Source organism: Sceloporus occidentalis, unplaced genomic scaffold (genome assembly GCF_023333645.1).
Source record: "Sceloporus occidentalis isolate IW3139 unplaced genomic scaffold, rSceOcc1.0.p SCAF_77, whole genome shotgun sequence".
NCBI lineage: Eukaryota > Metazoa > Chordata > Lepidosauria > Squamata > Phrynosomatidae > Sceloporus > Sceloporus occidentalis.
In genome coordinates, this window is record NW_028317057.1 from 4,212,140 (window position 1) to 4,237,870 (window position 25,731).

The 25,731-nt window shown below is 39.5% G+C and overlaps 1 protein-coding gene across 1 annotated transcript in view; it reads right to left on the minus strand.

Moving 5' to 3' along the window:
* Nucleotides 1-785: 785 nt before the first annotated feature.
* Nucleotides 786-25,731, minus strand: part of LOC149285590 (pericentriolar material 1 protein-like) — a 28,891-nt gene continuing 3,945 nt past the window's right edge. Inside the window, exons 6-37 of the mRNA XM_089495185.1 lie at nt 20,955-21,132; nt 20,550-20,659; nt 19,356-19,563; nt 18,943-19,123; nt 18,418-18,603; nt 18,152-18,309; nt 17,754-17,965; nt 17,205-17,359; nt 16,996-17,125; nt 16,499-16,639; nt 15,469-15,653; nt 14,368-14,577; nt 13,486-13,708; nt 13,242-13,387; nt 12,731-12,927; nt 11,782-11,959; nt 11,295-11,644; nt 6,570-6,742; nt 6,367-6,489; nt 5,604-5,721; nt 5,309-5,440; nt 5,000-5,136; nt 4,595-4,729; nt 3,796-3,993; nt 3,439-3,495; nt 3,068-3,197; nt 2,507-2,664; nt 2,353-2,419; nt 2,073-2,257; nt 1,601-1,690; nt 1,381-1,510; nt 786-805 (exon numbers count right to left, since the gene is read on the minus strand). Coding sequence (XP_089351311.1) covers nt 786-805; nt 1,381-1,510; nt 1,601-1,690; nt 2,073-2,257; nt 2,353-2,419; nt 2,507-2,664; nt 3,068-3,197; nt 3,439-3,495; nt 3,796-3,993; nt 4,595-4,729; nt 5,000-5,136; nt 5,309-5,440; nt 5,604-5,721; nt 6,367-6,489; nt 6,570-6,742; nt 11,295-11,644; nt 11,782-11,959; nt 12,731-12,927; nt 13,242-13,387; nt 13,486-13,708; nt 14,368-14,577; nt 15,469-15,653; nt 16,499-16,639; nt 16,996-17,125; nt 17,205-17,359; nt 17,754-17,965; nt 18,152-18,309; nt 18,418-18,603; nt 18,943-19,123; nt 19,356-19,563; nt 20,550-20,659; nt 20,955-21,132 — 5,001 coding nt within the window. The remainder of the gene's footprint in view (nt 806-1,380; nt 1,511-1,600; nt 1,691-2,072; nt 2,258-2,352; nt 2,420-2,506; nt 2,665-3,067; nt 3,198-3,438; nt 3,496-3,795; nt 3,994-4,594; nt 4,730-4,999; nt 5,137-5,308; nt 5,441-5,603; nt 5,722-6,366; nt 6,490-6,569; nt 6,743-11,294; nt 11,645-11,781; nt 11,960-12,730; nt 12,928-13,241; nt 13,388-13,485; nt 13,709-14,367; nt 14,578-15,468; nt 15,654-16,498; nt 16,640-16,995; nt 17,126-17,204; nt 17,360-17,753; nt 17,966-18,151; nt 18,310-18,417; nt 18,604-18,942; nt 19,124-19,355; nt 19,564-20,549; nt 20,660-20,954; nt 21,133-25,731) is intronic.

Below are 25,731 nucleotides of genomic sequence, written 5' to 3' on the forward strand. Positions count from 1 at the left end.
AATGCTGTGAGTTTAGTAAGTGGGCTGATGATGATCAGATCACTGCTGGCCAATAGGAGTGATCTGATCATTATGGCAGTTGAAGAAAGACATAGCAAAAACAAACGGTTCTGGTCTTTTAGCGCCACCTTAGTATCAAAAACCCGGTCCTGAAGGGGTTAATTTTTCTCCTGACTGTAACAGCGCTGCGAAATCTGCCGGCGCTTTATCAATAAATATAATGTTAATCCCTTTAGCTATTAAGCTTTCAGCAGTAAAACACTTCAGTATTTTGCCTGAGTATTGCCTTAATTCTGGGGGTGGGGGTCATGAGAGATCTAGGGAAAGAGCATTATAAATGTCAGTATTTAGTAGATAAGAAAATGTTTCGTTAAACTTCATGTGTTCTTGGTTTTGTGCTGCCAAAAACCTCTCTTTGTAACTTTTCTCTTTTTTCTGTAATGCTGGGGTTGGGTACAAGCTAAGTTACAAAGAGAGGCTTTTCCGGGAAGTAAATAATTGCATGGATTTATTTTCTTAAGGTAATAAAACAAAATGCAGACAAGCAAAAAAACTTTATTATAACTTTCTTCCAACAATTGTGAAATTACAAATAGAAAAACAAATTACAGAAGAGGAAAAACAGTGCTTGGACTCTTGGATAAACAAAACAGCCATAGAAATGTTTTATTTAACAAAACCTGACATTTTCAAAATAACATTGTAAAACAACGCCAAAACAGAAGCTGTAGTGCATTTTAAAAAGGTCTGCTGTATAGAAAGTGTAACTAGGAGAATTTTTGTTTTCATGCAGAATGGAAGTTTTCTGGAAGAAAAGAAAGTAAGAGAAGAACATTAAAATCAACTTTTTAAATGAATCCATGTTAGTTCTGTATTTTTTTATTTTTTAAATTTGGTATATGGTTTGATAGTATTACAGAGTCACTTTCTGAAAAGTAATCGAGTAGGTTGTTACCTGCTCATTTTTTAAAATATAAATTCACATAAATACAAGCATTTTGATTTTTTTTGGGGGGGGTAGTGGGTTTTACTTGGGAGCACCTGTTACATCACAATGATTTGTGCATTATAGTAAGGAGAGGTAGCTTCAGGAAAAATGTCATCACTCGCGGGCACATTGATGGCCAAATATATATAACATACATGGCGAGTACTCAAAGGATTAAAAGCCGTGTGTCCTTTACATAAATGCAAGTGCGTGACAACAGAAATATCAAAACCTACTTAAATAAAATCCAGAATTTGTAATTATCCAATACGTATACCTAGTTTTACACACCTCACACGTTGAGATTTCTAGACTTGAATCTGGTATCTTTCTACGCAGGGAAATGAACAGTTTGCCCCTACAGAGCACATCTTTAGTGTGTTACTCCTTACCCGGGTCTTGCAGGGAAAGGCCATCTCCAGCCAGCTCAACAGTAACATTTCCTTGTCCAGCCAAATTAAGGATTTCTTCACATAAGTTGTTCTTTTCCTCCTCTTTCTCCATTTCCTGCATCAGGTTCGACTGGGGAGATAAAAAGAGTAGGTCAGCATCAACTTGATCAGAGAAAACAATACATATTTGATACCCACTGCCCAATATTAAATTAAATACCTCGGGTATATTAAGCTTCAGTGGCAAATCATCAACTTTAACAAAATCATCTTCATCAGACTTCTGACTTGTGTTTCCAGAACCGTTTTCCTATTCAGGGAGACAAAGTATAAAGTGAGGTATAAATATACTTTAGGGGTTATATTAAATGAGCCAATGCTTCAAATATTAAACAAAATGCTATTATTCTTAAAATTAAGTATCCAGTACAAATATAAATTCCAGTAGTGTTATTTTTTTTAATTTTCCAGTGATGTAATTTTAAGATATTTTCTACCGCATTATGCGCGAGATAAAAATAAACCATTTCTCACCAAAAACGCAAAGAGCTTGTAAGGCGTAAACGTAGACATAAAATATTGCTGTCAACAAAGGATTGCGTATAAAAAAAAAGTGTTACCCAAGAGGGTAATAAAAATAAAAATGTGGCAACCAACTAAAGAGAAAACATACCCGTCCATTTAATACTTACACATTCAACTAACACGGGGGATTCAGTGGCAGGGCTCTCGGCCCCTGAACTGTCAGATGAAGTCAAAGGTGGCTTTGCATTTTCAGTCATACTTGCGTCCTTCTCTTTATTAGATAAAAGGGGAGAAGAAATGTCTGGCACAGCAGAGGTTACAGAGTCCTCCTGTTCTGCCTCCACTAGCCCTGCTGTGCAAAGATAATTTTAATAAAAATAAATATAATTATTTTGTGAATAGATAGAATTGTGTCCATAGAGATGTTTTTAGGTAATTAACAGATACCTGTATAATTTGCCAATATTTCCGTTTTCTCACACTTTAAGGTTTCTTCGGAGGTGTTTTTTGAAACCTGTGTTTAAATGGAACGAAAATGTTTCTTCAATATAAAAATAAAGCCCAAATCCCTTTGTTATAACAGACAATGCTGACGGAATACCTGGTCCTTTTCATTGTCCTCGGCAGCGTCATTGCTAGCTTCCAAGGATGTCTGGACATCAACAGGCCCTGCCTCAAACTCCTCATTGTCCTCCACTTCGTTCTCGTCTTCGCCACTACCGTAGTTCGTCAAAGGTTGTGTTTCAGCTTTGGATAGACCTGAAACAATATTTAATGTGCAACTCGTATAAAAACAGATAGCAGCTTTGTTGTAAGATATGGGCGTTTAGAGACTTGCATGGTTATTCTCCTGCCAGTATCTAATGCGTATATATTATATATATATATATATATATATATATATATATATATATATATATATATATATATATATATCGATGTTCTGTCTAAAGAAACGTATGACATGGATTGGAGCAGGTTTAATGATTGTTTTTCCTTGAGTTGGAGTCTAAAATGTGTTTAAGTAAAAATATACTATGTTCTATTAAAAATAGTAAGTTGAATGTCTAAATCATTTTTCCCCGCAGCCACCACGACCCCCCTCCAAATAAAACACCATTTTTATAATCTAAATCACGTAGAAAACGTAAAATATCCCTACTAATGGAAACAGGCAGGCTATCCTTTGCATCCTCCTCCTCGGAAATATCAGATCTTCCGCTCTGGACTTCCGAACCATCAATATTTTCTCTTTTTTGTGCTTTCGTCACAGTCTCCGTTTCATCTTTGTCCTGATTTGTGGCAGCAAAAAAGGATAATTAACTCTAAAAAGTGATAAATGCAGATGCACCAATACTGACTACAAGAGATTATTTACTTAAAATGGATTTTGTAAATTGGTGTAAAGAAAGTGCTATTATACTCCGTTACAGCTGCCGAGATGAGTGGTTACAGCGCAGTAATGATAGGGCTGGAGTGAAGCAGAGAGATTACACGTTAAACGGGACTAGTGCTAGAAAGCGCTTTACTTACTTTATCTTCATCGTCTCCAGTAGCCACACACTGCTCAACATCAAACAGTTTCTGAGCCTGCAAAAGGAAAATTCAATAAGACATGAGCAATTACCATAGCAACCAATGTAACTTTCCTCTTGTAACTTTGCACAAACCCTTTTTATCCTACATAGTCCCATAAGAACACTATATTAAGTACTATTGTGAACTGCATATTACACCAGCATTCTGGTTAAGAGCGTCTGCATTAGTCTTTTGTTGGAAATATCCATGGAAATTATTGTAACAAAGAGTCACATTTCAACACTGCAAACGCTGATTTTTGTACAGATATATATCTACTAAAATCTAACAGAAATACGTTAGGCCGCCAACCTCTTTGGTGAGTGACTGCAGGACCCCGGCTGCGTCAGACTTCCTTTTGCTTCTCCCCTGAGCCGCGATGCTGCTGCTGTCCAGATCTTGCATGAGCCGGAAAAAAGCCAACTCGTTGAACAGGACTTCTGAAATCTCAACAAGGAGATCCTCGCCACAGTCCTTTAACTTCTTACTGCTAAATTTTGCCAATGAGTCCTACAAAGGAGAGAAAATAAAAGGAAACATACGGTAAGGCAGACTGCGTAACTGTTTTACGTGCATCAATCTGACTCGGATGTAAGGATTACTTAATGTTGAGGAATGACTGCAGAGCCTATGGATAAGACGTTAATATTGTCTCTTGTGACATGTAATGTTTGTTCAGCAATCACAGACAATAAGTGTTGACCTTGGTCGGGGAAGTACATAGAAACAACATTGTTAATGTATAGATGTCTATACCTCTTCCATGGCTGGCTCCTTAATCCTATTAGCAAATCAACATCTCTCTTAACCCGAAAACATGTATAGCGCCCCAATTTATTGGCCAACTAAAAAAAAATGACTATATACTTAGAATATGTAGTGACAACATAAAGAGTATTTGTCAAAATAAAAAAACACTATATGCATAAGTGTTTTATATTAAATATTGTGCTTCTGTGCATGCTCTGAAGCAATTCCACACTTTCATATTTTTATAGAAACTAAACATATGGGTGGTGAAATTCTCTGTTATGGCGTGAAGAGAATACCGAGGATCGAGATTGAATAAGAATTATGGCAATCAAAAACACGAAGTAACGGTTAACTATACCTGCAAAATGCTTCCTAGCTGCTTATGGAAGAATTTCACAAATTCTTTGCTCTCATCGTTTTGCTGCGTCAGTGTCAAAACCATTCGCCTTATAGATGTGAGCAAGTTAGGAGAGCACACCTCTTCCATGTGTTCCTAAAATAGATCGAGAATCACACGGTTGAAGAGGCCGGTTAAGTAACATCATTCACACAAAGTAACTATACACAATGACACGCTACTACAATCCCAAAGTGCAGTGATCACAGTACCGGTGATCAGCCAGCAGGGGGTGATCAGAGATCGCAGCAGGGTCCGGACAGGCCCTCCTGGGTCTCCACTTCTGCACAGTCCTTCCAGCAGGTGCTAGTTGACAATATGGCATTAATAGGTTAAAAATGGTGTAAGTATAACATATATATGTACCTTCAAAAAAGGGATGACTTCCTTCATAATTGCTTTTATTTGTCGGTCAAGCTGTTGTGTGTCAATGCGTGGACAGGGAACAGAAACTTCGTCCCCTGAGTGCTGGGCGTTCTGAATCTCTCCCTCTTTTGGAGCGTCTTAAAAACACAAGCAAAATGTTTTTAGTAGAATTTTTTTTTTTTTTATAACAAACTGTAAAAATAACCAGCAAGGGGAATACTTTTAAGTGAAAACACGTGTCTTACAGTTAATGCAAAGTGTGCAGGCAGTAAGCGGGGCTCCATGCACCACAATCTGTTAGTAGGTTACCTTCCAAATTACTGGCAGCACCGATAACATTACTGCCGCTGTCAGCAGCTAAAGCATTTTCAGCCTCAAGTTTCATGCGTTCATATTCTCTCATTCTTGCCAAGGCTTGATCTAAATGAATCACGGTATTGCCTATAAGTCAACAAATAAAACACTCTTCAGAAAGGAGGCTTCGGAACATCGTGTGTTAAAGTAAAAGCTGCTAATGCATTCTAACAAACTTGCAACAGACTCAAGACAAGCAGTAAGCATTGAGATCACACAGCAGCAATAAGTAAATGAAATAAAAGAGTACCAAGGTCATCTGTTGCAAACGGCTCAAAATTGGATGAGGTTGACAAAGTGCTAACATTATCACCATCATTGTGTTCTCCGAGAGCACCGGCGCAGTCTGACGTTTTTGCATACATTTCCTAAGAAATGGGAAAAAACAATAATTCAGACTAAACTAATGCACATGGCATTGATAGAAGTCACACTACCAAGTATGTTATAACATCAACAAGCTCATAATACTGGGGGTTATGTATGGATTCTAGGGGAAAATTTCAAAATTACTCTTATCACCATAGCAAGCAATGGACTTCTGACCGCAATCAATCACGACCGCTTTATTGAGATCACTTTTTACACAAAACCCCCAAAAAAGTGCAACAAAAAAAGGATGAAAGATAATGAAAGGGGGCTTATGTTCTTGGGTATTCATGGTGACTGTTACTAATGTATACAGTTACGTCGTTCAGTCAACATGAATATTCAAAACAAGAAATTAGATTTAATACAGTTTTTGTTCTATTACTAATATATACAAACTGTATTACAACTGATTTCTTGTGGTTTTAAAACACAGCATCAAAAAAATAAGGATCCAAGAAAAAATGGACAGGTAAAGAGGGGGGTGTTCCTAAATAATCATTAAATATGACTGTCTGCTGAAATCAGTATGGCCTAGTAAAACAAAGTATCGGACTATCGTTATTCCAGGACTTGAATGAGAATACAATTTAAATAGGAGCAGAGAAAGTTTAAACAAGTGTGAACAAAAACGACAATCTTACATCATCGGTTGTAGCCAAGCTTTCGCTGGGTGTTAGCTCAGAATTAGATGCCATCCATCCAGCGGATTCGATGGTCTTCATAGAGTCACGCTTTTTGTCAGTGATCCGTCTGGTCGCAATATCCTAGATAATGACAGAATACTTCATTAAAAGCTCCTAAAATTAAGGTTATGCAAAAACCAGAAATGAGGAATTTTTGTTACCTGCAATGCAAACAGTGCCTTTTGCCGAAGGTAATCTGTATTCAGAAGCTGCAGTTCATGGAAAAGTTCAATAAGGAAATTAGGACGAGATTCATTTTGGGAAATCAGGGTTGCCACTTCCGAGTAGATGGTGTCGCGTAAAGCTTCAAACATCGAAAAGTCGCTGCCGGCTTCTAGAACAGAAAGCAAACTAATATACCAAAAACGCCATCGCTGTCACAGCCTCTGACATAATTCAATATTATAAACTACTTATCGCTTCTGTATTGCTATGGTTTTGGAGAAATTTAGTGTAAGCATCAGCCTCATTAAAAGGGGAGATCCATGCATCAGGGGCCAACATTATAATTTGGCCTGAAATTCTCTTACAAAACTGCCAAAATCATTGGGAGAAAATCATAAAGACATGTTTTTAAGACACATATTGCTTATTTGAATCCGTTAACATGGGTTTGTTTAGTGTACATAACAGTAGGGCTGCAACAACTAATCGATAAAATCGATAATAATCGATAATGAAAATCGTTGCCAACGAATTTCATTATCGATTAGTTGAATCGATTTTTATCGATTATAAAATGAGGGTTTTTTCAGAGCAAACGCTCTGAAAAATACCCCTCATTATATAAACCGTTTCAGTGACTCACAGCAGCAGCTCCTACTTACCAGCCCCTCCCTGTAATCACTGTGACAACTGGCCCCGCCCCCTTCCTTCTCCCAGAAGGCCAGAACCACATGGCTGTGACACTCATCTAACTGTAAGTATAAAATTAATATTTGGGCTGCTGAAAGTTAGGGGAGGTGGGGGTTAATTTAGGGGCAGTTATGGTTAATGGGGTGTTTAGGGTTAATTTAGGGGAAGTTATGGTTAATGGGGTGTTTAGGGTTAATTTAGGGGCAGTTATGGTTAATGGGGTGTTTAGGGTTAATATAGGAGCAGCTGTGGTTAATGGGGTGTTTGGGGTTAATTTGAGGCAGTTGTGGTTAATGGGGTGTTTAGGGTTAATTTAGGGGCTGTTGTGGTTGATGGGGGTCTTTAGGGTTAATTTAGGGGATGCTGTGGTTAATGGGGTGTTTAGGGTTAATTTAGGGTAGTTGTGTTTGATGGGGTATTTAGAGTTAATTTAGGGGTAGTTATGGTTAATGGGGTGTTTAGTGTTAATTTAATGACTGAGGGTTAATTTAATAAAGTTAACTTAAGGCGCAGTTAGAGGTAAAGGGGGGCAGACTAAGGGGAATCTAAATCCTGGGGGCAGTGAAGATTAACCCAGTACTTATTTATAAAAGTATGGTGTCAGTGTGATGCGAACGGGTCTGTGACTCTGAGGGGACTATGAGGTATCTGGGGGTATAAGGCATATCTGGGGAGGATGGAGTGACATATCTGGGGGTATAAGGCATATACGATATATAAGGCATATGTGGGGAGGGCAGCGTGGCATGTCTGGGGAGGATGGAGTGGTGTATCAGGGGGTATAAGGCGTATCAGGCACAGTGGCATATGTGGGGGTAGAGTGGAGTGGAATATGTGGGAGGCAGCGTGGCACATGTGGGAGGCAGCGTGGCACATGTGGGAGGCAGCGTGGCACATGTGGGAGGCAGCGTGGCACATGTGGGAGGCAGCGTGGCACATGTGGGAGGCAGCGTGGCACATGTGGGAGGCAGCGTGGCACATGTGGGAGGCAGCGTGGCACATGTGGGAGGCAGCGTGGCACATGTGGGAGGCAGCGTGGCACATGTGGGAGGCAGCGTGGCACATGTGGGAGGCAGCGTGGCACATGTGGGAGGCAGCGTGGCACATGTGGGAGGCAGCGTGGCACATGTGGGAGGCAGCGTGGCACATGTGGGAGGCAGCGTGGCACATGTGGGAGGCAGCGTGGCACATGTGGGAGGCAGCGTGGCACGGTATATGTGGGAGGCAGCGTGGCACGGTATATGTGGGAGGCAGCGTGGCACGGTATATGTGGGAGGCAGCGTGGAGTGGTATATGTGGGAGGCAGCGTGGAGTGGTATATGTGGGAGGCAGCGTGGAGTGGTATATGTGGGAGGCAGCGTGGAGTGGTATATGTGGGAGGCAGCGTGGAGTGGTATATGTGGGAGGCAGCGTGGAGTGGTATATGTGGGAGGCAGCGTGGAGTGGTATATGTGGGAGGCAGCGTGGCATGTCTGGGAGGCAGCGTGGCATGTCTGGGAGGCAGCGTGGCATGTCTGGGAGGCAGCGTGGCATGTCTGGGAGGCAGCGTGGCATGTCTGGGAGGCAGCGTGGCATGTCTGGGAGGCAGCGTGGAGTGGCATGTCTGGGAGGCAGCGTGGAGTGGCATGTCTGGGAGGCAGCGTGGAGTGGCATGTCTGGGAGGCAGCGTGGAGTGGCATGTCTGGGAGGCAGCGTGGAGTGGCATGTCTGGGAGGCAGCGTGGAGTGGCATGTCTGGGAGGCAGCGTGGAGTGGCATGTCTGGGAGGCAGCGTGGAGTGGCATGTCTGGGAGGCAGCGTGGAGTGGCATGTCTGGGAGGCAGCGTGGAGTGGCATGTCTGGGAGGCAGCGTGGAGTGGCATGTCTGGGAGGCAGCGTGGCAAGCCTGTGCTCAAATGTGCATAAATTGGGGGGGCTGGTTGGGAAATAAAGACAAAAAATGCATTTTATCAGTTTTTTTTTATTATTCTGCGTTTGTATTTAACATTATTTGTTTATTAAATTATTTTAAATAAATGAAAAACGTACATTAATTTTTTTATCCGATTAATCGAAAAAATAATCGGCCAACTAATCGATTATGAAAATAATCGTTAGTTGCAGCCCTACATAACAGTATACAGATCTGCATGAATATCAGATTCCTATTGGTGTTGTTGTGTAGCCCAAAGCTGTAAGTGAGCCGAAGCACAATATCTTAAACATTTGTTACATATAAGCTTGTTTTTACTTTAAGTGACCATGTGAATACAGCAACTGCATCAAAAGATTCATTCATGTATATACACGCAGGACCATCCTTTACACAGCACAAACAAGCATACTAAATTAAAATGATAAACGAAAATATAAGGCAAATAGACGTACCTGCTATATTTATATATACTACTATATAATAAAGGACACTGTCAGGAGAGCATTAAGAATTATTAAAGAACTTGCCGAGGTCACCCTGTCCTTCCCTTTATATGCCGCTTTAGGTCTGCCTTTCGTCATCACCCATTGTGGAAGGCTGCAGGCCCTCGTGGGCCGGAGATCATAAACGACTGGCCCTACACACCGCGAGAGCCTTTATTCACTTCACCATTGGGATATCTTCAGTCACTTTTGGTCTACTTGAACATGGCTTTAATTCCTCGCTTGGGATAGTAAGACTCTTATCTGATCACATACCAGGGAACCCTATTTCAGGATGATGCAGCCTTATTACGGACAATGCACTGCAAGCCCGTACACGTACAAGGCTTTGTCGTGAAGGGGTTAATGGGAAAGTTCTTCCCTTGGGACACAATCTCGCCCTGATGCTGCAGTAGCACGTGTTACAGGACCTATATCCTCGGGGTTATTATTATATTTTTAGATATTAATTAATAAGAGGAGAGCCTTGATTTTTAGAGAGTGGTCCAACTCTGTCCTTTTTGGTAGATCTGACTGGCTAACCTCTAGGAAAACACCTTGGATGCCATTGATATTTCGCTCCTCACCTCTACCCCAGCAATTTCAAGAAGTTCTCTCATATTGCGGATTATGCCCTGATACGTCCCTCTCTAGAGGGTGCTTAAATTAACATCCAGACTTCTAGTGGGATTGTTAAGCCTTGATTCTCACAAAGAGTAGTCGGCTAGGCAAAGTGATGATCCACTAAGAGATGTAAACGTGGTTCTGAAAGCTTAGAAAACAGGGTAAGTTTCAATGTCACAAAGCTTTTGGAACTCCAGCTAGCCTAACTTTTTGTTTTTGTTCCCCGTTTTCAGCATGCTCATTTAGAAACTCCTTCAGTATTACTCGTCAGGATTTACTCTAAGTATTTATATGTAGTCTCTGTGGCTAGTTGCACCCTTTGTGTTTTTATTTTCTTTTCCAAAGCTGACAGTCCTGGTTTGAAGCCATGGAGCGGCTTATTGACAGTTTAGCAAAAAAAAAAAAAAAAAAAACATGAAAAGCAAATAAGGCTTATTTGTATAAAAAATTCCCCTTAGCGGTTTAAATGTAGAAATACGTGAGTTAATGGTAATGATATTACGCAATATTTAAATACAATTTACACAATACCTGAGGACATTTCTACATGCTGGTCATTTTTTCTCATTCTCTGCAAGTGATCAGCATTGCTTGGATTCTGAGTGATTACAGCCGGCTCCTCGGTCTGCGAGTGTTTACTGTCACTCTGTTTCAGCTCACCAACGCTGGACCCACTGGCACTGTGAAACCCTACAACAGAATCACACACTTATAAGCTGAAACTGGAGCAAATCCAAGAAACCCTGGGAAACTGCTCAGTTGGAAGTTTAATTGTAAAATTCAAGGAATGGAGATGATGTGAAAGACGGCAAGGGTGGTCATCCTTGTATACATTAACAAAAAAAACAACCAAAAAGATGTGAATATAGAGTTAAAATATTATGCATAGACACACACACCATATATAATTATAAATTATATATATATATATATATATATATATATAGACACATATATAGACACACACACACATCAATAGTGTTTGAAGCGCACATTGCTAGAAATACTTGCCAGAGTTCTTTAAGGTTCTGCTTTTCTGATGGGAAATCTTTCTTTTCTTATTCTTTGCTTTCGGCGTCTTGTCTTTGGAGGCCAGGCTGGCTTGTGCTACTGCTTTTCGCGCACGGAAGGTTTTGGTGAAAGTAACTGAATCCACAGGATCTGGCATGCTGCTCAAACTCTCCATGGACTCTTCATCAAACTGCTTCACTCGGTGGGTTTCCTCTGACTGCTTCATGGACAGCCCAGAAGCTGAATGGCCAGCATTCAAAAACGTTGATTTTTTCCCTTGGTCATTATTTTGATCTTGTGGCCAAACTACTCTCGTGTGGCCTCCCTCGCCAACTGATTTTTGTGCATTCCTTTGAAAAAGAAAAAAAATACTCTTACATAGCTCTGCTCACCTCTTATGGTGGGATCACTGCAATGTCTTTTTATATTACTATACGGTGGGGGTGCTGTAAACAAAAAGGACACCAAACTTGTAATGGACGATTACCTTGGTTTATCTGCTGGATTTGAAGAAGAACTGCTTTCAAAAGGTTTGGGAAAAGCCATATACTCAGTCTTTCCAGATGTGTTTGGATCAGGAGGATGGAGAGGCGTATCGGACTGAGAAGGAACACCGTGTGTAAAATCGCCAAAGCCAGGTGGAAATATAGAATTAAAGTTCATACCTGTGTCAACATCAACATGAGAGTGAATTAACAAACCTAAAAACACCCATACTGTCCTTAGTTTACTTTGTTAAATCTGCTTCAATATACAATGATCTTAGTACTGAAGGAGTATTTTTTTTGTAAAGCAGATTTGTGTATAACATCATTTTCTATAAGAATTCTGGCCTGATTAATACTTGCATACTTTCAGTGGAGCGTCTCGTTAGTCTATCTGTGACTAAAGAGTAGCAGACAGGTTTCTGTTGATCTTGGTATCAGGGCAGGACTGGGGAGTTAAAGCGACTCCTGCACTTCACGACGAGTGGCCGATAAGCGGCTGCAGGCTATCTGAACGTGTGTATTCAGCTTGTGGCTGCACATTTGAAGGACCAGATCTGACCCGTGAACAGCAGTAAATGTAAGCGACTTGTGCCATATATCATACCGGACCCCCACGCAGAGCAGGCATCTAGAGTCCAAGTCATCTTAATGCTCTCTATACTAAATGTAAATTATATGAAGGTGAATAATGATCCGCTCTGAAATGATATAGCGGAGCAGGCAGCTGGATGTAAGCAATGCCATAAACGGAGATAATCCCCATGGTGTCTTGAAGACAAATGCAATAAACAGATTTTGCTAGTAAAAGAGAACTACATTTCCTGATTTATGTGGAGCTCCATAAAAGCTTTGTCATTTGCCAAGAGCTGAAAACAATCATAACAGCAGCAATTGAAAATAACAAATATTTTTAATAGTGTCAGTTGGTCGCATTGAACATTAACAGACCTGGCACCACATTGGGGACATTTCCAAAGGCAGGCATGTTGAAAAAGTTCATGGGTGGTGGAATAAAACTGAAGTTAGCAAACATATTGGGAGATGGAGGTGGGGGCACGCTGCTTCCCCTGTCCTTCCTCGGATTGCTCTCCTGTGATAGATGTTCTTGTTGATGGCGCATAACATCATTCAGCATTTGTTTTAGCCTGCAAAATGAAAGTTTACAGCCAAATTTACATTTCAATTTTCATTTAAGTCGGTGGAGGAACAGTCTATTAGATAAACATGGCTTTATTAACGTTGCCATAAAGTCAGCTCAGTTGTGTTTGAGCAGGTAAAGTCAACAAAACTACCTGCAACGGTGACCCATAAGAGTGCAAATAAACAAAGCGTATCGACATAAAATAAAAATAAGTACACGGCATGATTTTTTCCCCAGTGGGAATTCCACTTAATTGATGATAAAAGCACCATGGTGGCAACTTCTAATACACACTGACGCATGTACTCCGTTCTCTACCTCAAGACGTTGTTCTGTTGCCAGTTAAGCTGTGAGTAGCACTGGTTGAGCTGATGAGTGAGGAGATGGAGCTGCGGTCCTCCCACGGCCCCTGGCATTACGTTGTAGGGGTTCACCAGAAGGCTCTGCATCATACAGGACAGCGTCTAAAATTGGAAAATAACATTTAGAAGAAAAACAAAAAACTGCTAGATTGTGGGACGAAGACCAATACAGATCACATTTTACTTTTTTTTTTTTTTACCTGATGATCTCTCATGAGGGTCTGACAGATATTTGTACTGAAATCAAGCTGCTTCTTCAGCTGGTCAAACTGATCCTGCCAGTGTTCCTTCTCCTCCACATGAGAAAGCTCAGACACCCATCTCAGATTCTCTTGCCGTCTCATACTTATATTCTGTTGTTGCCTTGTTTTGGGAGAGGGACGATAATTGCCATCAACTGAAAAAGGACGCTGGCTTTTCCACCTAGAAAGAAGAACGGTGTTAAATATGAAATCCGTTGCAATGTTAAGTGCACATAGATTTAACCTTTTAGTTCCTGGAATATCCAAGCTCCATGGACATGCATGCACACATTGTGTCCATTACACAGCCATCACATACACATTTCCTAATCTGCATTAAAAAATTACAGTGCAGACACAACAAGTTTAATGTTAGAAAAGCCACCCATTTCAAAAGGCTTGTACATTACAAGAACGTGTACCAGGGTCAGTGAACATCCAACCTCTGGCAGGGGTCAAAACATTGATACCCTAAGAAAAGTGCAGAACCTGAGGCTACATATGAATTGTGGCACAAAGCAGTAAAAGTTAAGCAATAAACAGGAATATCCTATTGACTGCACCCACTTATATTCATACCAATTCAAGTTTTGGAATATAATCTGTATGTTTCAATATGTTGCAAGAAGGAAAACTATATTTTACTTATCACCCCTGATGTACATAAATCAACAGCATGCAGGATATTCTTCACAATACACAATATGGGCATTCAAAATGGTATACGTTATTATTTATTGTTTTATACAGCGCCATCAAAATCCATAGCGCCGTACAATGGTTTGTTGGTCCTCACTAGTCCACTTTGCCTGAAAACACGAAAAAGAAACAAGCACTTACCCATTTTTACTACGGTTTCCACTATTGGAAGTTTGGTTTGTGCCATTTCGACGGTAAGAAACATTTTCGCAAAAGGTGTCATCTTGCTCTTCTTCTTCGTCCTCCTCCTCCTCTTCTGCCTGATTTCCATCTGAAACGTAGGCACGATCACCTTCCTCCTCCTCTTCATCAAGAGCACACTGGGTAGAACCACCCCAGGTAGCCATGGTCCTAACACAAAAAAAACCCAACATTGATAAAGCATCAAGGTCAGAGCAGTTAAATGGTCAAGGGTATTTTATACGATCTTTAGAGAATACAACATGACCAGCACACCCAAGAGATCCCTGTTTTGTAACTAGTTGATGCTTTCTGTGAATTCCCTATAAATGTATTAAAACGTTTAAAACAAACTGTTTTCAGATCTTCTTATGCACATAGAAATAGGAATCTTCCGCAATGTTTAGATGTGTATATGACAACTGGAGTGACCCTTTAAAATTTCAGGAGCCCCCGCGTGATTATACTCGCCTTTCTGAAACGGCAGCGTCTTGCGGCTGTAAAGAGCTTAGGAAACAATGATTGCTTCCTTCGCTCAGCCGGTGTTGCTATCGAGGTATTGAATAAATAAATAAAAACCACCAGGGAGCCATGTGATCACTCTCTGGACCGATCAAAAAAGAGCCATATCGACAGTAAAAAGACAGGTACTGCGATCGCAAATGTAGGGCAATGGAGCCCCATAAATATATATATATAAAAATCTAAAAATGGAAAACAATCAAATCTATTTAGTAGTTTTTTCATTGGCTTTTGTAGGCAAGTAAAAGAATTTCCAAACAAATGAAAATATAATAAAGCCAGCGGACACAGTGGACGGGATGATCATTTCTTCCCCTTCCTCTCATTCCGCTCCCTTTTTCTCTCTTTTCTCTTGGGCTCCAGCTTTACAACAACCATGTGAATGTTTTTTTTTATGCACCTAAAAACCAACCTATACCAACAAAGAAGAGACAAGTTTGGGTCGTGCGACAACCACTATGAAAATTGTTGGTTTCCATACTGCAGGGTTGGGTCTTATGTGGTAGTCAATTAAAAAAAAAACAAAAAAAAAACACTCACTTCTCCGTCTTGCTTTGCTGATTAAATCCTTGACCTTCAGAGTCATCACTTCTTAAAGACGCGGCAGAATTTGTATCTGTTAATCCATGCCTCCTCTGTTGCTCAGCCATCAGGGACTCTAACTGCTTTCTTCTTTGTCTTAAATCCTCCCGAACAATTTGATGTCTACGGATCTCAGACCACACCTAAAGAGGGAAAAAAAAACCCTGTAAATTAAAGCAGCCGTGTGCTTAATAAAAAAAAAAAAAAAGAATGGTGTTTAACAATGTTCACAGAACACAAGAATGTAGGAGTAAAAGATCACTTGTAGCAAATCTGAAGTCACAATGTATTTTAATACTAAAAGACTGGGCTAGGACATCCACAAATCCAAGCAACTACATCCCTCCCTCCCAGCTCTGCCCCATAACATTTCTTTCACATGGGTACCATGAATTCAAAATGTTATCAGGAACTCTTTATTCACTATATATTTGTACTCATACTTGACTAAACAGTTTTGTTTAATTAAGTGTACTTATAGGGTATCATAAAATAGTTCAGCTTCACTTAAAGCCCTTTATCTGGCGGCGCTATATAAATAAAGTATAATAATAATAATAAACTGCTTTGCGACGCAGGATGTCCTATTCCCTTCTTCAGCCAGTGTAATAAATAGTATGTACTACGTGTCGGTCGCCTCCAGCGCAGCGGCCCTCCATACAGGCTCAAATGAGACGGGGCTCAGTAAAAACGCAAATGCGTATGTTTAACATCCCAAAAACATGAGAAATCTATGTATGTGGGACAGCAAATTTTGTTCCGTATTTGCACATATTCTGTTAAAGAAATCATTTGCAATATTGTGAAAAATATGTATTTTTGCTCACTTTTTTTATGGAAGAATATATGCTTTGTGTAATAAATGAGAGAGCAGGAAATCACAAGCAAGACTAAGACATATAAAAAATACTGAAAACCTGCGTCCTCAAGTGTAAAATGCCTGTGTCCTGAAGAGATTAAATATTCGAGCACAAAAACATGAGTTCACCTCATTGTCCACGGATGACGAATCTTCAGGATCAGGCATAGGTGGGACAACAGCGTTACTACTTTCAAGAACTTCGGGAGTTGATGTGGTTGTTGTCAAATGTCTATTTGCAGGGCAGGTTCCAAGACTAGACGTGGACAACTTTAGAGAGTAAAAACAAAAAAAACCCAACACATATTATTGGTAAATATAGGCACGGAGGCTTGTAAGTCTTATAGAAAATGTAACAGTAGGACTCTTTTGGTTTTCAAATTGTGAAATTATCTGAGTAATTGTAGTCTTGCTGCTTTACAATGAGCTGTTCAACCAATGTTGGGGGATGGGATTAAGAAATCAAAACGGTACCATTTGGCACCAAGACCCCCAGGGAGGTGTGAAGAGCAGAAAGCAAGTACAATTACAGCTTCATATTCTTCACACAGATTTCAAACAATGCTCAGCAAACCCCACTGCAGCCTTCTTCACCGTTCTTTCCAGCTACCCTGCCTTTTACATACCTGTAGGTCAGGACAGGCCTTGCGCAAAGTCTGGATTTTTTCCTGAATTTCAATAAGTTTTTTCCGTTCCTCCTGTAACTGTTTCAGTTCTTTCTGCTGCTGCTTAAGTTTAGACTCATAGAATTTTTCCCTGAAACAGAAACGTCATTAAAGCCTGAAAGAAGAAAACAGTAAGTTTGCTTGGCATACAAGAGAAAGTGGGTCTTCACCTTGCTTGCTCCTTAAATGCCACATCTTTTTGAACTGCAGACATATTCGGACGAGTGTTGTTAGGTTGTTGCTGAGTGTTTTCTGCTCCTGATGAACGTTGACCCTTAACAGAACTCTCAGCTGGGACAGAATCAGACTCTGTATCATCGCCATACTGAAACGAAAACAGAACAGATGCATTAACTTAGTTTGCAGAGAGCATTCTTTCTTAATTACCTGCCCAGCATATACACACATACACACATACACACACACACACACAAGCTTGTTACTGCTCTCCCTCCAGCAATTAGCTTCTTGATACACCCAAAAGAGGGAACAAATTGAGGAAGGTCAAAAGTGGAGGATTTTAAATCCTTTTCGATTCTTGTTTGGTTTTCTATTTTATTATACAGATATTAGCACTAGGTTATGAGATTTGTTTACAGAGCTACATAGCATTATTAAGAGGAATAAAGGCTTCAACTATACAACTAAGTTGTACAATCTACCTATCTATCCATTTTGTAAAATATTAAACATTCTAGGGGGAAAAAATACACTTGTACCATTGCAACAAGATCCTGCAGCTTTCGAAGTTTCTGTTTTGCTGCAATAAGTCGATTGAATTTTTGTTCAAAATCAGTATTAGAGTCATCCGCAGCACTGCTGTTACTGGACACGGTGGCTCTGCTTGCGTGGTCCTCCTGGGCTTCATCCTCATCAAGGTCTGGATCACAGTCTCTATCTTTATCAATTGCTTCTCTGTTGTATAAACAACCTAGCGGAATAGAGCGGGATTGATGGCATTCAATAAAACAATGCCTAAACACTACGAACATTCATATAACAAAACTGTACATCGTTACAACAAAACTGTTCTGGAATTCATGTTATTTCCAAGACGGAAGAGAGGTTACTATTATGATCAATCACATTAGGAACCACACGACTAAGTGAAAGATACCTAATGCAGAAGGTACATTGAAGGTTCTTGAATTAACGGCTGATCTGTTGTTTATTTCACACTCTGTGTTGAGGGGTCTGTCATCACGGTTGTTTGCTGCACACTGTGCACTGGCAACGCTGTTAATTTGTCCCCAGTTACTGGTCCGGTGCGGATTTCTAATAATAGTACGAAACAGCAATTACATCACTGAAAAGCAAACATTTCACTGAGGAAGGCAAAAAGAACTAGTGTGATAAGATCCTGCAGCAGGAAAACTTTCTAACCGTATGTTAGTGACGGGCTGAACATCATCCTGCTCAGAGTCAGAGTCATATTCAGAATCTCGGCTCTCCTCCTCCTCCTCTTTAGTGTTTTCATTTACAGCATCTGCCATCATGTCAGACGTTTGCTCATAATAATGAACCAAATCACGCAACTCATTTAGCCTCTTTCGAACTTCTTTCAACTTTCTAAAAAGAGAAAGAAAAAAAAATATATAAAAAATAAAAACGACACCTAAAGAAATCAATTCAAAATGTTACATTTCTCTCAGGAAAATATATTCCCTGTAGTCGGGTAGCAGCATGGGGTATCTGAGTTCATAGACAATGTATTTTCCTCCTGTGGCTGGGGATCAACAAGCAATCTAGAGCCACGCAGATGTTAGCCATACAAATAGATTTACCTCAACCTTCAGAACTGAAATCGGTGGACACAAAGATCGAATATTTTGGGAACGCACAGAAAAGCTACATAAAATTGTAACTGTGTAATAGTTTCCTTGATGTTGGTCATTTTGAAATACATACATCAGTTTTTCTGCCGGGTTTTGATTCTCTTCATCGTCGCTTTCATTTAGAGATGCTACGGAAGCGGACGGATAAACGGCTGTGCTGTTTGCTGCTCTATTCTCTGAGATGAGAGGAACCGAGGCGGCTGAACCTATACTTCTTTGATCCATGCTCCTATGCGGGGAGCCCGAGGCCATGACTAAAATAGAATTAAAATGCTGTATTTAGAGAGAGGAACAAACAAGTATGTATTGTTGTGAGCTTGGGTTTGCTGCTTCATTCCTACGTCCCACATTTTACATCCATACACTTAAGGGGTTCAGTTGACTAAAGCAATAGGCAATGTAGATGCATTAACCTTTTTAAACCTATACACATGCTGGTCAAAGCCAAACTCTGTCCCCACAAATATAATCTATTGTGCCACTTACAGGTCGTGTTATTTAGATGATTATCATGTAGTTCTCCAAGAAGAGAGTCCATTTTCTGTTTCTTTTCGAGCAGTACCCCAACCTTATTGAACAGAGGGTCTTGTACATCTGAGAGAGGTTCTGATAAAGAGGAGTTTCTGCTTCGAGCAACTTCCCTTGCAAGCGAGAGGCTTTCTGCTTGTCTTCTGTTATCTGGTACAGGTGGACCCTGCAGTGTGATAACAAAAATATCAGTATACATATATAGACACAAACACATTGATATATATATATATATCACACTGTCCTTAAAAATAAGAAAGTACACCCTCTTTGAATTGTATCGTTTTACATAAAATTTGCAACAACAATCATCGTTGAGTCAGCTATGAACTCCTCTGTATCCCAAAGTATTCTAGAGGCCATCTGTCTGAAAGCTAAAGCTTGGCCGAAATTGGGTCATGCACCAGGACAATGATGGCCTGTTAAAGTCCAGACCTCAACCTGATTAAAATGATGTGGCTGTGTATAAACAAATGCCCACAACCTTTAACAAACTGAACTTTGGAAAGCGTGGGCCAAAATTCCTCCACCACTATGTGAGAGACTGAAATTCATACAGAAAAAAATTACTTCAAGTTATTGCTGCTAAAGGTGGTTCTGCAAGCTATTAAATCATAAGATGTACTTAGTTTTTCCACACACGGCTTCTCCATTTCATCTTTTTTTTGTTAAATAAATGTAAGAATGCATGGAACAGCTGCATGACCATCTTGAATCTAACGCAAGATATCTATATCTTGCCTTAGATCCCTACTATTTCTGATGGAAGGCTGTCCAATTTAGCTACCACCTTCTCAAAAAAGTGAAAGACAAAAATAAGTTGAACTCTGAAAATTGTTTAGTAAAGATGTGAATGGCCTTTTGTAAGAGCAAAATTTACACCTTTCTAGCAGACACGAGGCAAGGATAGTCAATGCTCGAGTCTCAAGTTACCATAAAATACCATAAAGAGGTTTTATAGCTATCAAATAATGAGCAAACTTTATACAAGCATTTATTGTTGTGCACAACTTGCGACAGAATCTTTGTTATGCCAGTATGGAACAAAGTTAAATATTTAGAAAACAAAAAAGCAAGACACTAATAATTGTAGCATGCAAAGGCCATGGTCTTCGATGCGTTTATTTCATATATTTAAGTAGCACACTGTACCTGAGCATCATGCAGCTGGTTGTGAAAGCGCTGAATCAGATCATTTAGCTCTTCATTGAGCTCTGATGTTAAGCTTACACCAGACACGCTTCCTGTAGTTTCAGTGATCACTATGGCAAAAATGTCAAAAAAATAATAATTGGAAACAAGTTTACATAGATAATAATAAGAACGTCATGCAGGAAGCAGAACATTTCATGATTTGCTTTTATGTCCACTAAGACAAGCAGTAGCTCAAACTTCCATTTCCTCCAGTCAGCTTATAACTAAACGTGGCCATAATATTACTATACAGAGGATAACAAAGACGTCCGTGTTGATTTTCCACATCATGGCATATCTGTGGACAGTTTTTTCAGCGTACTGGTTGTATTTCTGCTTAACATTAGTTCAAACGTTATTTACCAGATTCGTCCATGACAGCAATCGCTTGCTCTGCCTTGTGCTGTAGAGCGAGGAGCGCCGCCTGTCGTCCTTTCAGGGCCCGGAGCTGTTCTTGCTGCTGAAGCATCCTTGTTAATAAGGCATGCTGTTTCTTCATGTTCTTTAGTTCCTCTTTGGCTTCTTGTTGAGGATCTACTGCCTGCGTACAACAAGACAAGAACTCATGACGTGGCTTTTAAACCACCACACACACTGAAAACTTTTCAAAATATCAAATAACCCTAATAAGCCTTCTCTAAAGAAATGGAATTGAAGAGGCATCAAACAACGTAATGTTCCGCTTGCATAAGATCATTGATGTTAATCTTTCAGAATGGATAGCCTGACTCAAAAGGGTTAAAGGAACACACAAAAACTACCATGATAAAAGCCCAGAAGCAGATAAGTTTCCTAGATTGTCCTCAATTCTGGGTCAGTTAAGAGATATCTCCTTTATTAAATAGTTTATAATAACTTAGATTTGACACCTGTAAATAGTGACACACACACACATATATATATTATATACACACACACACATATATATACACACACACACAGTGTTTTAGTGTATAAATCTAATGGAGGATAAAAATTAGTAGTAAACAATGCAGAAGAAAGATCTTTTTTCTAACAGCAAGCATTCACTAAAACCATTTAAGAGTCTGCGCCTATGAAGTTTATTTCAGGTCACTTTTTATACATTACTGTTTTTATTCATATTAGAATTTATTTTTATTTTTTTAGACCCTGTAATAAACTCACCCGATTCAACTACCATAAACTTGCAGCCACTGTTCCTATTGATCAAGGGGATGGCGCTCACTTTTCATTTAATGGAGAATAAATATTCTAAAGCACATTTTACTTATATACCAACAATTTATGCACTGCTGCTTCTCTTCATTGGTTTGTCCTAATCTGTCAGTACTACATGTCATACTCTTTGGATGTATGTAGCCTGTATATTTCTCTAGCAGACACATATTACTATGTGGTTTCATAACGTGTGTAATTCTATAATCAAACACCTGAGTGAGGTTGTATAGATGTCGGCACAGGTTATTACAGGTCTCTTCCTCCAGAAAAATAACACAATCATGGTTTTTTAACAGAAATAATAAAAGATGTGTCATGAAAGCATGCCAAGTAGATGCATTTATCCTACATTACAAGCCGTCATTTAAATATGCATAAATCGTATGATTTCAGTGGGGTCCCCTTTAAATGTTCATGTTTGTTTTTCAAAATGCAGAATTTCCCACATATCCATTTGCCCTGTCCGCCCGCCCCAGTGAATCTCTGAAAGATGTGTTCTCCGCCTGATGTACTCCCCTCAGTGCTGGCGTCTCTTCAGACCCACGTGCCATGGATTGCACTGCCATTGATTCCAATGGGACGACCGTCCTGCCACCAACTGACTGCTTCAAGCATCAGGGAGGAGGGCAGCCTCGTCCGTGCCGGGTAAGCGCTCTGTTTCTCTATTTTGGAAGCATGCATATTAAAGTACTCATAGGTTACAGTAATATGCATTCTTCTATAGTGCCAGGGGTTGTCAGGGACAGTAGATTGTCCTTTTAATTTGTATGAGAATTTTTTTTTTTAACCGATGTTTAAAAGTAAAATAAAAGACCTCTCGCAAACTACAAAAAACACGAGACTGAGTAATGAAATTGTTAGATTTCTGTGGTTTCAGGGAAACATCTTGTGCCATAATGCAACATGAATATGGTTTCTTCCTCCCAGCAGAAACAAGAACAATTTGTTTAATTCTACTATTACAGAATGATATTTCCACAGGGGACATACTAAAACGAATGACAAAATGGAATGCCCATAGACTATAATGGGGAGGAATGCCCATAGACTATAATGGAAGGGAAAATAATAATTGATTTTGAAATAAAAAGTTTAAGACATATCATTTAGATCTTTGGCACACATACTCCCATAGCACAGACACAGGATCTAAAACTGAGATTATGTGGAATTATAGCTGTTTTCTATGGAATGACAGTTTTGAGTGAATGCCCATAGGATATAATGGGAGAAAAATCAAACTTGTTTTTCAGACAAAACCCTCTGAAATATCATATAGATCTTTGGCACATATACTCCCCTAGTACAGAGACAGGATCTAAAACTCATACTATGTGGGATTATAGCTGTTTTCTATGGAATGACAGGTGAATGACAGTTTTGAGGGAATGCCCATAGGATATAATGGGAGGAAAATCAAACGTGTTTTTCAGAGAAATCAATCTGACATATCATATAGATTTTTGTCATTTTGAACACTGGTGACACTTGTAATATGTTGGTCACCAGAATGAGGAATCTGCACACACACCAAAGGAACAATGGTGCTTAACTGTGCCAGGAAGGGCCAGCTCCCCAGTAGATCAAAATAAATAAAGGCTCCAGGCACTCAAGGGTTCCAGCTCAGGCAGATTTATTAAAGGAAGACAGCAACAACGTTTCAACCTCACAATGAGGTCTTTATCAAGTTGATAAAACTGTTATTTTGTTGAATTGAGTCCTCACACAAGAATGCCATCCACTCTTCTCTGATAAAACATAAGTTTGCCAGTTGGTAACAAGCAGCTGCAATAGACAATAATATGTCACAATTTTCTGTTGCTCTCTCTTTTTCCTTCATGGAATCTATGACTATCACCTCCCTGGTATTATAAAGGACTACACCAAGGCACCAGTGCTGTCCGGAGCCCCAGGAATCCGTGTTAAAAGGAACCAACAAAATGTCTTTGTTTAAGGCGACATTTACCCCCAAGAAGCTGTAGAAAATGTCTGCTCTTCCTCGCACCAAACTTTGGTAAATGTAGGTGGGGCACATCAAAATCTTTTCTGTAAGGTTTCTCTGGCAGATGAAGTTGCTTATGGCTTCTTCAATAGCTTCATCGCAAAGCCATTGTCCAGGATTCAGCGTTTTCAAAATCTGTTCTTTTACTGTTTCTAGACATTTGTTATCTGAATCTGTTGGTGGCAGCTTCCAGGGGGTTAAGTCATCCCATGCAACAAGTTCATTCATTTCATGCCCATCCTTCTTTGGCGTTGAGTGTTTAGGCAGTTGGCCCAAGGATTTGATGGAAATATCAAACTCAATTATGGCTATGTGGCTATGTGGCCAGTATAACTGAGCTGCAAAAGCACATTCTGCATTTCTCACCACTAACTAAAGTAAACCATCTCATACTTACAGGCAATAGGAAGAAACTTTGAATAAAGTAAACATTGCCCTAGTAAATTAGATAAATGGTTTAAATGTTATAATGAGGCTTAAAGTGATATTTATTAACCAAAATAAACTGAGATAGTGGGTTCTATCCAATTATGTGAGAGAAATCAGTTATTGTTTTTTTGACTAAATAGGTTGTATTTCCATCTATGGTATTCAATGAGCTGAGACAGATTAATTTAAGCCTCTGAATAGAGCTGGATATTTCAATATGCTGATTTAGACATGTGTTAAGCTGGACCAACCTAGGCTTATTCGGGTGTTAAAACATTCACAAATTAGCCCTGAATAATACATAATTGAAACACCGATTGAATCACGTGACAAAGTCCAGACATTACTTTTTTTTCCCTGAAATTTATTTATTTAAACAAAAACGCCTAGGAACCTTTCTTTCTATCGATACCTACCTTGGTGTGTAATCCACGGTGCTGAACACTACTGTTACTTGGCCGCATGTCCCTGCTGCTCACAGGGAGCCTGTCATCTCTTGGAAATGCAGAAACCACAAACTTCACTTGTGAAGATGAGTTCCCTAGATTGTCCTCAATTCTGGGTCGGTTAAGAGATATCTCCTTTATTAAATAGTTTATAAAACGTTAGATTTCACGTCTACAAATACTAAGACATACATTATACACACATTTATTTACTTTTTAAATGTTACTATTTTGATTCAGATTAAAAAAAAATCCTAGGTTTTCTTGAGCTCCTGCAATAAGGTCAATTCTAGTTGTCATACCCTCTGAATATATATATATATATATATATATATATATATATATATATATATATATATATATTACACACACACACACTCCTTACATGTAGTTAAACTGTTTATGGTACCTGCACTATTGGATCATTCAACGCTGAGAGTTGCAAATTTGTAATCAAGTTTTAGAGCTGTTGGAATAAGGGATCTCATGGTGATAAATGTAGTCTTGTGCTAATGTAACTAGTGAAAATGCACTTTGCCCGCATAAATGTTTAGAAGCTGGCGCTGCGGGAACATACACCGCATCTCCCAACATATACCGTATTTTCTGTGAGGCAACTTCTCCCTGCACTTCTCATTATTTCATTCTCCATGTATATCGCACAGGATTTTGACCACAAAAAAAGGCCCTTAAATTCGGTGAGATAACAGTAATAGCATTTTAGGAAAAAGAAAAATTAACAGGAAACTACCGATTTTTTTTTTACTAGCATTAGATTGAAAAGGAGCCTTTGAAAATATAGAGCCATTTTACTTTTATTTTAGTTTGCATAAGTCAATATTTTCTAGACGGCTGTATGTGTATCTACTAGACAAATACCCTGACTCCTTATCATCGTTCCTCATGGTAAATAGAACAGATTCTAATCACCCAGACACTGATGAGGACTAGTGAATGTCTAGAAAGGAAAGGGGTTTAAGTGGACAAGGAGGCCTTTTCATTAAAGAATCATCTCAGTGTGGTGTGTGAGCAGAGAAAGCCACCCAAGGAGCAATATAAAAAA